Source organism: Pimephales promelas, chromosome 14, assembly GCF_988280905.1.
Source record: "Pimephales promelas chromosome 14, fPimPro1.hap1.1, whole genome shotgun sequence".
Lineage (NCBI taxonomy): Eukaryota > Metazoa > Chordata > Actinopteri > Cypriniformes > Leuciscidae > Pimephales > Pimephales promelas.
The window spans coordinates 3,172,935-3,187,752 of NC_142782.1; the positions used below are offsets into that span (position 1 = coordinate 3,172,935).

The 14,818-nt window shown below is 38.2% G+C and overlaps 1 protein-coding gene across 6 annotated transcripts in view; it reads left to right on the forward strand.

Annotated features, from left to right (window-relative positions):
* The window catches only part of cabin1 (calcineurin binding protein 1), a 154,608-nt gene that overhangs the window by 84,908 nt on the left and 54,882 nt on the right, over positions 1-14,818 (forward strand). For all 6 annotated transcript variants that reach the window (XM_089119272.1, XM_039675057.2, XM_039675058.2 and 3 more), the window contains one exon: positions 12,595-12,758. In XM_089119272.1, coding sequence (XP_088975398.1) covers positions 12,595-12,758 — 164 coding nt within the window. The remainder of the gene's footprint in view (positions 1-12,594; positions 12,759-14,818) is intronic.

Sequence of the window (14,818 nt, forward strand, 5' to 3'; positions counted from 1 at the left end):
GGATTCCCAAAGTATGGTACGTGCACCCCCAGGGGTACGCAAGCTGCCACCTATGAAATGTGAAATTTAATATGTAAAATGACAATGCATTCTGTATTTAAATTTACATTTTACATTACCATTCTAGCAACGTTTGGTGCAAAATGAAATTACATAATTTTGCCATTTCATACACTAGTTTTAAAGGGTACATATCATGCTTTTAAATCATTCATTTTTACATATAAATCATACCGTTGTGGTCTATAGAAAACATAAGTGCAATGCTTGGGTCTGAATTCCTCATTATTAGAGCTCCACAGGCCCCTTTTCTGATGTGCGTCTATGAGCGACCCGTTTCAAAGCGGCCCCTTTAAATAAAAAGGAGATGCGTCATACCCCGCCCGCTCTCCAGGTCGATGAGTTCACAGTCAGTTCAACTCCCGCGTTCGGCCATTACTGTAGTTTGAGATATACTTGAGATATATTAGAGATATAAGATTATATACGATACCTTCAAAGAACATTTTTATTCACACGTTAACAAAACGCCAACAACAGAAAACTTGTCATCAAGCCTTACATATTCGAGCCAGAGCGAGCGAGTTGATAAAGACGACGACAAACCTGCAGAACAACCTCTTCATATGGATATATTGGTATGTGAGTTAACTGTTTTGTGTTATTAGTGAAAGTCGACTATTTCTCTTGTTAAAACAAGCACACTGACCAGATAAATGACTACGGTCTGATCTTACCACTAAAAATCTGTATTGATAATTTGATACGTTTAGAAAAGCATCAGAAAACAACGCAGCTAAATGACCATTGATGAAACTCAAGAACAATAATACTGCAGACGTGTAACAAAAAACAAAAACAAAGAAAGACAAAGGTACTGCTAAACCATGACCAACATGTGTTTTAAGAAAGTAAAGTACTTTATTTTTATTAACGATATTTACAGCTTATCGAAACGCTCGGTTCGTCGTCTCCAAAGATAGAAGGAATTCGGCAAAAGTCAATCGGCAAACCCTTCTGTATACTGGCGGAGGTTGTTGAAGTGGGAATCCTTGAAGTGCTTCAGGTCACTAACGTACATCCAACAACCGAACATTTTGACTTGCCCTCTCGTAACTTCTGCATCATTGAGCTCGGACTACAAAATCGGAGCGAGAAATAATAATGGCGGATTGCTCGAAGTGTTGGGCCGGTAGTCGATGTCCTTATTTGGCAGTTCCGCTGCAAATACGGTGAAGCTGTAGTTCAAAAAACGTCATAGAGAACAGAAAAATCTGAACAGGTTGAAAAATATGACCAAAACAGAATATAAAGATATAAACGAAGCACCTGAAGAGAATAATTTCATCTTTTCTGTACTTATAAACACTTCAAATATACAACAAAATGCATTTAAGGGCTAAAAAAGTACACTACCTGCTACTTTAGCGGAGCCGGGCATGTAATGTTTTTTAGTATTAGACATCAAAAAGAATGTATAATAATTCAAATCATGTATTATTATTATTTTTTTAAATATATAGATTTATGAAAGAAATTCACACTAATTCTGTGTTTTTGCTGGTAATAAAATTAAGCCACAAAACACTAATTTTATCATAAACTTTTTGTCAAATAATGTGCTGCACAGTGAGCTTTACTGTTAAAATTAAAACATGGATTATTCCTTAAATTCAGCGGACCGGCCCCCCTAAAACAATGGTAGGGGAAACACTGAATTAATTGTTGAATATTTTCATTATTGATTCATTTTGCAGTTTTGATTTGCTCTGTTGTGGAAGGCTTGTGAAATAGAGGGAGTAGAGCGAGGGAGAGTCCTCGTGTGTGTGTGTGTGTGATATGGGTCAGGCTGCTCTAGTTTGCCTCGGGCTCTGGCAGTATTTGTTGGCCCAAGCCTTAAACGCATCAGAAAAACACAAACACAGTTTGTCTCCCACGTCCACACACACACACACACACTCAGGCATATGCGCTGGCATATGTGTCCGCCCACTCTCCTGCTCTCTCACTGGACCACTGGCCCGAGTCTTCAGTTCATTCTTCACCACACCTGGAATACATGCACCGGACAATATTTACACTGTTTTATTTTATTTTATTTTATTTAATTGTATTTTATTTTATTTTGTTATTTTTATTTTTGTTTTGTTTTTTGTTTTTTGTTTTTTATTTTGTTTTGTTTTTGTCATCCAGAGAAAACTGGACAGGATTTTTTTTGTGCAATATAAATATATATATACTAAAAGAAATATATACACTAAAATAAGTAAAATAAATCAATGCTTTTATTCAGCAAGGATGCATTAAATTAATCAAAAGTCACAGGAAAGACATTTATAATGTTACAAAAGATTGTATTTCATTTCATCAAATGTATATATTTCATCATATATCTATTTATCAAAGAATCCTGTAAAAAAGGATCCACGACTGTTTTCAACATTGATAATAATAATTGATCCTCATATTAGAGTGATTTCTGAAGGATCATGTGACACTGAAGAGTAATGATAAATTCAGCTTTGATCACAGGAATTAATTATTTGTACATAATTTTTACATATGTTCAAACAGAAAACAGTTATTTAGAATTTTCATATTATAAAACAATATTTCTGTTTTTTATTTTATTTTTTAAATATTTTCTTTTAAAAACATTTACAAAACGTATCGATCCAGCAGTGTAAAATATGCACACATTTTTATTTTATACTATATATTTTTATTTGTTTTTTTCTTTTGCAGTTCCTGAACAGTTCCTGAACAGACATTTTTGTTTTTATTTTATGTATTATTATTTTATTTTAGTGATGTATTTTATTCATTTATCTTTCAATAATTAATTGAATTGTTTATTTGATGGACCTGTCATTATTTTATTTTAGCTTTTGAGTGAACTAACCAGCCTTTCTGCATTCAGCTTCTTGCAATTGGACAGTTTCAGTTGACCCTTCAGGGGAATGACCTCTGACCCCTCAGGGTAATGACCTCGGCCTGTAGTTCTCTCTGTATCAGCACGTTTCCGCAGGTTAATTGCTGAAACCGGCTGAATGGTGTGTGTGTGTGTGTGTGTGTGTGTGTGTGTGTGTGTGTGTGTGTGTGTGTGTGTGTGTGTGAAAGTTCAGCAGCCTCAAACACCTGTGGTTCACATGTACTGTAGAGATACGGTCAGCTCCATTTGCATCTTGACTTTCCTGTTAGCTTCAGGGGGTTGGAAATGCCAGGCGTGTGTGTGTGTGTGCGCGCGCCAGTGGAAAAGCACAAACATTTCCAGACGGAGAAGGGGTAATGAGAGCTGTATGACACCCTGAGTTTCTGTACTCTTGATTTATTGTGTCTAATAAATGACACACTTCACCTCTCACCTTCGTGTCTCTGCTCCTCTTCTCTTCTCAGTCTCTCTCCTTTACCTCGTTTCTCCTCTCTTTTTCTCGGTCTCTTCTCATCTCAGCTTTTTTCTTTCCCTTATCGTCTCTCCTCGTCTCGCTTCTTTTCTTTTTTCTCGTTTGGTCTTTTTTTATTCCATCTCTCCTCGTCTCTTTTTCCTCATTCCTTCTCCTCTTGCCCCATCTTCTGTTCTCCTCTCTATTCTCCACGTTTCTTCTCCTCCTTCTTCTCATGTCCTGCTGTTCTCTTCTACTCATCCTGTGTCGTCTCTTCTCGTCTCTACACTCTTAGAAAAAAGGGTTCTATATATGAAGATTTTGGTTCCAAAAATTAAAAAAAAATTGAGTTACTGCAAAATCTGTATTGTATCTGGTCGGTCTTGAAAAGTCAATGTTTAATTTTACGCAAAATGCGATATCCGCCGTGTTATTATGTGATGTTTTCTCCCTTTCTTTCCAAACCGCGACAAACGCCAGTACAAATACCGGTTGTTGCTTGTTCTCACTCGACAGCATCAAACTTCTGTCACGCTGACACACTGGATCTTTTGAAAAACTTTTAGTTGTTTTATTCAAAGTCAACGAAAAGCGAGCAGGACCGAGCCATTTTACAGCTGATCGCCGTCAAAAAAGTCGGCTGACAAAAGCGATATGTAGAAGTAACGTTAGATCATGCTTAATAAATCATAATTCATGATGATGTGCTCATCTTAGTTAATGTTTTAATTAAGGTGTTGTTCATCCATGAAGTCATGTATGAAAAACGTTGAACTGTTAAAAAAAAACGTTGTTAGTTCCTGATGATATTAATTATGAATGAATGCATAATTTATAAGTCGTATATTAGAGTGTAAACCGAATATTTATATTAAAGCAATGGATTTATAGTATGCACAAGAAAAAAAATTCAATGTGTATAAAAATTTATTTTGATTAATTGCATTTTGAAAAAAAAAAATATGAATGGAAAAAATTATCTGTTTTTCTAATAAATCTTTGAAAATCAAAACCTGGATTTAATTTTTTATTGTTATTATAACCTACAAATGCTATGTGAAAATTTGAAACCGAAAATAGTGGTTTTCATCTGCCCATTTTCTTGCTAAAGAAAACACGGTTTTACTCAAATTCATCAAAATGGATTTATAGCGTTTTGGAACCAAACTCTTCACATGTAGCATAGGGTTCTTTACTCAACTCCAAAGGACATTTTATGCTAAAAAAAAGGTTCAATAATGACAAGAAAGAACACTTTTGGCCCAAAAAAGGCCATTATTCATTCATATATTACATTATTCTGCAACATTTTGTAGTTGTTGGAGAATAAAAACTGAAATGGCACTCTTTGTAATCAAAATGAATTACATTTTTTAACCCCCATATCTTGAATTTTGTGATCATTCACATGCATTCCATTTTAGGGGTTCCAAATATGTGGCGCTTTAGAACCTTTTAAGGTTCTACATAGAACCTTTCCTTCTAAGAGTGTAGACTTTTCTTGTCTCTTGAGTTTTCTCATCACTCTCTTCTCTAAACTTTTCTCCTCGTTTCTTCACATTTACTCTTATACTCGTCTCATCTTTTCTTCTCTGTTCTTTATAGCATTTCTGTTTTCTTCTCACTCTTCATTCTTGTTCTCAACTCCTCTCTTTTCTTACATCCTCTCCTCTTTGTCCTTGTTTTTTCTCTATTCTTGACTTAGTGCTCTGTTCTTTTCTCTTGTCATCTTTTCTTTAACTCTCTTCTGTTTTTTTCTTAACTGTTCTCCTTCTCCTCGTGTGTGTGTGTAGACACCCTTTTCCCTCTGACCCACACTAACATCCTGTTGCATGTTTTCTGTCTGCGTTCGTTCACTCCTCTCTCTCTCTGTGTGTGTTTGTGCACTTCTGAGCTGAGAAACGGAGCTCTTCTCTGATTGGCCGGTGTGTTGAGAAGGGGCGGTCCCTCCGCCTGTGTACAGAGGAGAGAGAGAGAGAGGGAGGGAGGGGTGAGCGCACTGGGGTCAGAGCAGAGAAAGACAAGCGTGGGCGTTTTGTTTTGCGATGGCAGGGTTGGAAAGAGAGGAGAGCGAACGCTAGTCTGTTTAAGGCATCGCTCCTTTCCTCCTCCCTCCGCACGCGTGCATCTCACTCTCCCAATCCTGGACTAAAGCTCGCCTTCTCTCGCTGGAACATTACAAAAAAATCAAAACATCCCATTTACTCACACACACACACACACACTTCATACAGACAGAGCGTGGAGTAGCTCTCCTCGGTGATGGTGAGTTTCTTCCTTTTGGTTTTTCCTGTTTGGTTTCCTTTTCCTTCTGCTTTTGCTCGTGTCAGAGGAGGTGTGAGAGTAAGAAAGTGAGCGTTTGAGAGTGGTGACGCAGGTAATAGTTGGCTCGTGCCGGAGTACGAGAGGCTGTAGTGAGCAGAGTGCACTGGATGAGTCAGAAAAGCGGGTTCCTCCGTGTTCCTCTCGGGCTTGCAGATGTTTCTTTAGATGTTTTGTGTCTAGGGGAATCCCTGAGGTAAAAGTTACACACTGCATTTGATGCGTTCACGTTTCGCTCTGTCAGTCAAATGTGTTGGATATGAACTGCAATGTTCCTACACACTGTCTCTTCATCCGTTGGGTTACGCTTGAAGTGCTGTTTGTGATTAGTTTGAACTTTTTTTGCACGTCGAGGGAAGCCCTGTGTCCGCTGGGCTCAATTCAATGATTTTGCTGTCAGATTATATTGATCGCATTAGGAGCATCTGTAGGCCTGAAGCTGACATGACAGCTCGCTTTTCTTTCGCTGGTCAGTTGAGTAAAGTACAATATGGTTTTGCAGCTATTTATGAGTTGTCATGATGGTAAAACTTCAGGTGCTTTTTAATTTTGAAGTTGTTTTCTTCTCATACTAATGGAAATATGCTAATCGGAAGCAGATGATTGGCTGGGTTCATCCTTTTAAGGCATCAGTGAGCTGTGCAAGCATTGATTTTTAGTTTCGCTCTCTTTTTAATGGCTAAAATCATTATGAACATGGCTATTATTCATGTGCATGCTCATATGTTTCCTCTAGATGTGTGGGGATTCCCAGAAAAACAAACTGATTGAGAATGAATGAGGCTTTCCGTGTATCAAATTACAGCATTTTCTCGTCAAACATAAACCAAAAGAGGAAGGGTCATACCATTCACTCTCATTATGTCTGTCCTTTTTTGAAAACAATCAGTCTTTCCAACAAAAAGCCACAATGATATGAAATGCTGTTTTTATGATAACTCAATCCAGAGTGCAAAGCAAGTTGCTGAAAGGACTGTTTGTTTCACACTTTCATATGGAAATGAAAAAAAAACCAAACATTTTGCACGAGTCAAAACTTGTGAATTTTAAACATCTGTGTGGAAATATAGATAGTCATACAGAACAAACTTCAGCCTTTATTTCAAAACACATAGATGTATAATTTACATTTGCAATGCAGTTGCTTGCAACTGAAAAGTAAAGTAATTGCTGTCTTGTAACTATTGAAATTCACCAAGTACTTCACCAGAGGACTGCTTTACTTTTTAACATTAAATTAAATGCACTACATTTTAACCGTATTTTGGACAAATGTGGGCAAAAAAAATACTTCCCTTGATCTGAGCGGTACAAGACTTGGCTACTTTTCCTAAGTTTGCCTCCTGAACACACTTTTTTTTTGGACTCAATTCTACAATGTTAAGTGGGTGAAAAAAACCTCCTTAATCTTGTATTTGGGTCAAAAATGGGCAAAAACTGTAATTTAGAGCATTCTAAAATAAGCCAAAGTCAGACACCAGGTGACAGTAAACTCACTTCATCTTTAGGTTTTAGCTCTGAGAACTTATTGGAATGATATTTTAATGTAGTTTAAAAAAAATAAAAAATAAAACTTAAAAATAAGCATAATTTACATAGAAAATATGTTACTTTTTGAAGTAAATAAATTCAAAAATACCCCCAAAATAAAAACAAACACCATAAATGGATAGACAAAACTTTATCGAAGGCAGTGATATAACATTTATAATAAATACAAATTAGGATCACACTTGAGTCCTCTGTGCCCACATTTGTCCACAATTACAGGATTAAGGGCTGTAAAGTGAATACGGTTTGAGGGCTACAGGAAAATCTGTTGCAGATATAGTCATATTGAAAATCTGAGAAATCATTTTTATTAACATTAATCTATACTTATCTATTATATCTATATATACTAATCTATTAACATTAAAATAAACATTATCTGGAAATTATAAATGCGAAATCCACAGTTGAGGCAAACCCACGTCTTTTAATGCTGATCAGAAGTACAGTTGTTGCAGTGCAGGAATGACTGAGCTGGTGTGTGTGTGTGTGTGTAATCTGGCCGTAAAGCCGTGTTATTTGGACTGGCACAGCGGTTTGAGGGTCCCGTGCCAATGACCTGTCTAATAGCATTCCTCCACTGATCCATCTGGACACGCCCCTTTCCCAGATCCATCCATCAGGACACGCCCCTCTTTCTCTTTCCCGTATCCATCATGTACTGTCCTGCTGGAGGGGCTTTGGGTAATCCTGCAGTGAAAGGGCAAAACACACACACACTTCTTGGCAGCATCTCTCTCTGACTGCTGTTTCACATTTAAATCTGTGTGTTACGACATTAGCCACTGATGCTGGCCTTTGAAAGGCTAAGTGATATATTGAATATTCACTGCATATTTTAGGTCATTTTTTAAATGTCAGAATGATTTTATTTGGACATTAATTTCCATAGAGTGCATTTCATTAGACTAGTCTGGCAATTTAGGGGTATGAGGGTATTAACGTTTCTGATTTAAAATTCAGAATTCATTAGAGTTGGTAAGTCTGATTCATTTCTCATAATTTGTCGTCATTCACTCACCCTCAATTTCCTCCATACCTGTATTTCTTTTGTTGAACAGGAAGAGTATGTTGGTAACCAAACATTTGTTGGACCCCATTGACCCATATGTGGAAAAAATACAATAGAAGTCAATGGGGTCCAACAACTGTTTGGTTACCAACATACTCTTGTTCAGCAGAAGAAACAAACTCATACAGGTTTGGAATAAATTGACGGTGAATGAATGACGACATTCAGATCATGCACGTAAAACTAAATCAACCTATACTGACATCACTGGAGTCTAAGGAAGCACTAAATCATGTTTGTTTATTAATTATTAATAAATGTATGTGTTGTTAATTATGCAGAAATTATAGTATAATACTGGAATGCAGAAATGCTACATTTCGAATGTAATTGACTGATTTGAAATGACATTTCCTCTTATTAAGAAATATTTATGAACTTTTAAATATTGAGATGTAAATCAAATTTTGCCAGAAGGATGAAAAATAACAAAAAATGGTTTATCTACGCTATTGGTCAAAAGTTTTAGATCGGTAAGATTTTTTTTTTTTTATGTTTTTAAATGAAGTCTCTTCTGCTCACCAACGCTGCTTTATTTGATGAAGAAAAAAAAATGACAAACAGTAATATTTTGAAATATTATGACAATTTAAAAGGACTGTTTTCTATTTTAATATATTTTAAAATGTAATTTGAAAGCTGAATTTTCAACATCATTACACATCAGTTTTCAGAGTCACATGATCCTTCAGAAATCATTCTGATATGCTGATTTTATGCTCAAAAAACATAAATTATTAATTTCGATGTTGAAAACAGTCGTGTACTATTTTTTTTCCCAAAAAATTCTTTGATGAATAGAAAGTTCAAAAGAACAGCATTTATTTAAAATATAATCTTTTCTAACATTATAAATGATCAATTTAACTCATCCTTGATGAATAAAAGTATTTTCTAATTTTTTCCCCCCAAAAATAAAAAAATAAATTCTTACTGACCCCAAACTTTTCAATGGTAGTGATTAATGTTGCAAAAGATTTCCATTTCAGATCAATTCTATTCATCGAAGAATCCTGAAATAAAAATGTAAAAAACTGTTTTCAACATGGATAATAATCATAAATGTTTCTTGAGCATCATATTATAATAATTTCTGTAGGATCATGTGACACTGAAGACTGGAGTAATGATGTAAATTCAGTTTTGATCACAGGAATAAATTACACTTCACTGTATATTCACATAGAAAACCGCTGTTTTAAATTCTAATAATATTTCACAATATTACTGTTTTTGTTTTGTATTTTTTATCAAATAATTGCAGCCTTGGTGAGCAGAAGAGACTTCTTTTAAAAACATAAAAAATCTTACCGATCTAAAACCTTTGACCGGTAGTGTATATCTCACGCAGGCCTATTCAGAGGTAGACCGTGTGTGCATGTGACTCGAGTAAGCTGCTTTTCTCAAAATATCAAGTTTATTAGTTGTTTTTTTAATCAATCCACCAGCTACATTTCTTTCCCTCCGCTCTTCTTCTCATTTTCCTGATGTCTGCCTTTTGGATCGAATCGTTCGGTCTGCTTTTAATTTGATGACTAGCAGCTGTCGATCATTCTGCATGCAAATAAACATCCAGGTTTCCGGAAACATCCAACATTTCAATTAGCATTTCCTTCTGATTCAGATTCTCTCTTTTCTCACTCCTGCATATTTTAGTTCTCCCCTCCATCATGTTCCTCGGTTTTCACACGCTTTAATGCCGTTACCTACATTTTCTGGAATGTCTACATGTCCATACATGGGCGTCTGCCAGGCCAAACTGAAGCTGTGTCCTTTTTTAGGGCAATTAGAAAGACTGACTGCAGAAAAGTGATCACTGAAATCAAGGCCGCAGACTAATGTCTACTGGGAAGTTCACACCACTGAAGCATGAAACATAAGGGTGTCTTCCCATCAATCGCTTGTTGATTTCATTTTAAAAGCGGACATATTAGAAAACGGCACCTTTTTCGGTTGAAATTGGTTGAAATAACAAGAACTGGCTCGATTTTTCTTTTACGTTCGGAGGATGAATGAATGAACGGCTTGAATATTCGATCTCAACATGTGGGCGGGAATGAATTTTATTTAAAGCTACAATACCTAAGATTTTATGCCGCTAGAGGGCGCTACATTCAAAACAACAACAACGGCTTTGCTTGATGACGCCGTGGAGGAACGCGGAATGATGGGAACTGTTGTTTTCAACTCCACCGTGGATAAATCAGTCCGACGGGAATCGAAAATTAGTTGTCATGGATGAGGTAAAGTTCGATTTCTGTAACTGTTGCGTTTAATGACATGCTTGTTTTTCATTAAACTGAAATAACCGCAAGAAAAGTAAGGTTTAAAAGTAAATTAGGGGAGAGCCGGAACGGTTGAAACACTTTTCAGATAAACGTCGTTTTCTAAGATACAGCCAACAGTTCACATTCCGAGAAGTATTCGCGGTGAATATGACCTTACGATTTTTCACATCATATGCATAGACAACAAGACATTCTAACAATAATACTAATTGTTTTCCATGGTTTATTGACATGAAATTTGAATACAGAACACGGTGTTACTCACCTGTCAAGTAAAACACATGCAAGATCGGCGTCTCTTTCTAGTTCGAGTTTTTCACGAAGTTCTCTCCATTTCGGAAATGCCACACCGATGTTGAGCTGGTTTTATTTCTCTGGGTCGTTTGGTTGACCCGTTCGTTGATGTTTGCGTTTATGAGATTTGTCTTTGTAGACAGAACCAGGTGCAATCGCTAAAGAATAATTGTGCTCCATTCCATAACAAATGCGCGAAACAAGCTGACGTTTGTTGCTTGATAGACGCTAACGCACAACTACAACTTCCGCATTTGTCCAGGACTACACGCAGTACGAGCGGAAACCGAGGTAACGCGGATATGACGCGATTGACTGGCGACTCCCAGCTCACACGCCCCGTTTCCTTGGTTAAAATCTCAATTTTCTCGTCATTTGAACATTGTTTGAAACATTTGGAATATTGTAAGTTATCATCTTAACTAAATATATAACACTGGCCTTGTGATTTTAGGAAATTATAATGCAAAAATCTTAGATATTCCACCTTTAACGTTACCTCACACACACACACACTGAGGCCCTGTTTAGTCGAGACGCTAAACGGGTGAAACGCTCGCGGGTGAAAACGTAAAAATATTTCATCGGATGTGCCTTACATGGCGTTAAATTTATTCTACACTACCATTAAAAAGGTGTTTTTTTTGGTTTTTTTAAAGTCAACGTGAAACACTATAACCAGGATATTTAACGAGAAAAACTTTTTAATCATTGAGAATTGATTGAATCATAAAAAGTACTAGAATTAAACCAAATAGCTGAAAAATTAAAATCATTTCTATACACTATTGTCCAAATGTCATATATTTTTCATGCTTTTTAAAGAGGTCTCTTATGCTCACCAATGCTGCACTTGATGAAAAACAAATTAAAAGCGGTAATATTGTGACGTCTTATTACATATTATTGTAAATTGCGATGATATTTCACCATATTCATTTTACTGCATTTTTTTAAAATAAAATAAAGAATCCTTTGCGTGCGTAAAGAACCTTTCAAATGCACTTAATGTGACGCTGTGATGTAATGAGAGACTTTCTTCAAATACGGCAGTTGATCTAAAAGGGAAAAAGACGACGTTTATGCTAATGTCTGCTTGGCTTGCAGTCATCCTGAGAACGCATCGTACTGCGCTTTGAGTCGCTTCAGAATGCAGTGCCACGTGAAATCCAGCTTGCATAACTCGAAGTGTCTGCTAGAGTATGTCCTCTCGGCGCCGCCTTTAGTTTGCCGTCTCTGTTCATTGTCAATAGCTTCGTTTCGTGTGCTGTTTTCAGAGGGAAAGATGAACAGCTCGAGATGAAGCAGAGGGTTAGAGAGAGAGTGGGTTGAGACAGATTTCTCATCAGTGGGCAGATATTCTTCATGGCCGGAGACCAGCGCATCAAGAGCCAAGAGCAGATGGCCTTACGACAATACGAATCCTCAGCTTCTCTCCATTTTCTCTTTGTCTGCATTTGTACCTTCTCCTATGAGCTGTCTGAAGTCATCCACTCATTCTTGGCGCATGTTTACCTCTCGTGAATGTTAATGGACTTTCCCAGAGGTTTGTTTTGCACAATGAAAGTTGTTTTCGAGGCACTCTAAGTATGTGTTTCCTGGAGTTCAGCAGTGGCCTCGTTAGCATCAGTTTGGCCAACGCTGGGTCTAAAGCTGTCCTGAGACCTCTGCTTCTCTTCCTCAGGGCATCTGGCGTATTCCAGTAGATGAGATCGATCGTCCTGGTAGTTTTGCATCTCATATGAACAGATCCATCGTGCTGTTGCTGGATGTTCTGTCTCAACTGAAAGATCACCACACATTACTCAAAATCTCCCTCATGCTTCAGAGAACCCCCGACCAGGGAAAGTAAGAACACCATATCTCAATTCATTGATTTGCGTACCTTGTTTGTTGTTCCACAGGTGGGACGTTTGCCACTATATTTTTAAAACAATAATATCTTAGTAAATACCTTAAATTATATTGACAAACTATATATCATTTGAAAGCTTACAATCTCTAGTTTCCATATTTGGTGACTGATTTTCAAAATATATTACAGAGGAGCCATAATTTATCAATATAAAACAAGAATATTTTCATACTCATAAGGCGTGTTCAGACCTTTATTTTAAAATAGCAGTAAACATGAGAAATCATGAAAAAATGGTAGATACCTCAGTTTGTTTTCATGCCAAAAGTTCAAAAGATAGAATCCATTCAATTATTTTGGAAAAAAAGTCTGAAAAGTTGAAAAAATCAAGAAAAAAATAATAAATTCACCATTTGTGACGTGGCAGCTAGCTATGACTTACATGCGTGTTCTTTGTATGTGTTTCTTAGAGGTTCAATTCATATCAAAATCTGCCAAACTTCCCATACTACTTCTGAATAGGATCTCTACTTCAGAAATTGTATGAAAATTGAGAAAATAATGGTTCATATCACTCAAAACACGAATGGAAATGCAGGCGCCCTTATATGGGCAGTAATGGAGTCTGATTGTGCCCTAGTGAAAAAGTTTGGTACTGCGCTCAAACAAAATCTTACTGAAAGCTAATTTTTTGAGATATCAACCTAAAATTTGAAACACAACTTGTTCAGATTTTTGGCTTTGATCTTTCTGCCATTTTAGAGTAGCCCAGGTTTTGAAAATATATATTTTATGTAAAATATGAATAATTAATATTTTTACATTGTACATTTCCATAAACTCAAACTTCTATAACTTTTTTTCTGTTTCACATTCTTAATTTATTTCACTTCTACACAAATCTGGCAAATGTCTTCTTTAAAACAAGACCAATCATATGTGTCACAGTCTGTCGTCCTCACCTGTTTGGTCCCGTCATCTGCACCACACTTCCCCGGATCCTTTTGTTCCTCTCCCGGACTCACTTCCCCAATCAGCCACCTGTTCCTCGTCCTGTCATGATCATTTTCACCTGTGTTCACCCCAATCAACCCTGATTCCTCTGTGTGTTTAGTTTCCTCTGTTTCATTCTGTCCTTGTCGGTCAATGTTGATGTTACCCTTCCGTGTCGTGAGTTTACCCGTGCCTGTTTGCTATTTTGAGTTATATTAAAGTGTTTGCATTGGAGCATTTGCCTCTTGTTCTCCTTCTTCTGCCTACACTCCACCGGCACCGTGACAGATTGACCGACCCAAAAGAAAAAAGAAGAAGAAAAAAAATGGACATTCCCGCCGTGGCTCTTCTCTGCCTCGATCAAGAAGACCGTTCCCTGGAATCCCATACTAGGGATTTTCTGGAGTTGGCGTGCCTCACTCACTATTCTGACCGCTCGCTGAGTGAGTTCTACATCGCCAGCCTCAGCGAGCGGTCCCGGGCACGCCTCCCAGGGAACGGTCCAGAAGATTTCGCCGCCTGTGTAGAGTGGGTGCTGGTGTGCTGTGAGTCTCCATTCACGGTGGAGGAAGTCACCAGCACCCCTCCAAAGCTCGAGCTCTCCTCTCCGCTGGTTCCGCCCAGCCTCGCCGAGCCCGAGATCTCTTCGCTGGTTCCGTCCAGCACCGTCCAGCCAGCCCCAGAGACCGTCCAGCCAGCCCCAGAGACCGTCCAGCCAGCGCCAGAGACCGTCCAGCCAGCGCCGGAGACCGTCCAGCCAGCGCCAGAGACCGTCCAGCCTGCGCCAGAGACCGTCCAGCCTGCGCCAGAGACCGTCCAGCCTGCGCCCGAGACCGTCCAGCCTGCGCCCGAGACCGTCCAGCCTGCGCCCGAGACCGTCCAGCCTGCGCCCGAGACCGTCCAGCCAGAGCCCGAGACCGTCCAGCCAGAGCCCGAGACCGTCCAGCCAGAGCCCGAGACCGTCCAGCCAGAGCCCGAGACCGTCCAGCCAGAGCCCGAGACCGTCCAGCCAGAGCCCGAGACCGTCCAGCCAGAGCCCGAGACCGTCCAGCCAGAGCCC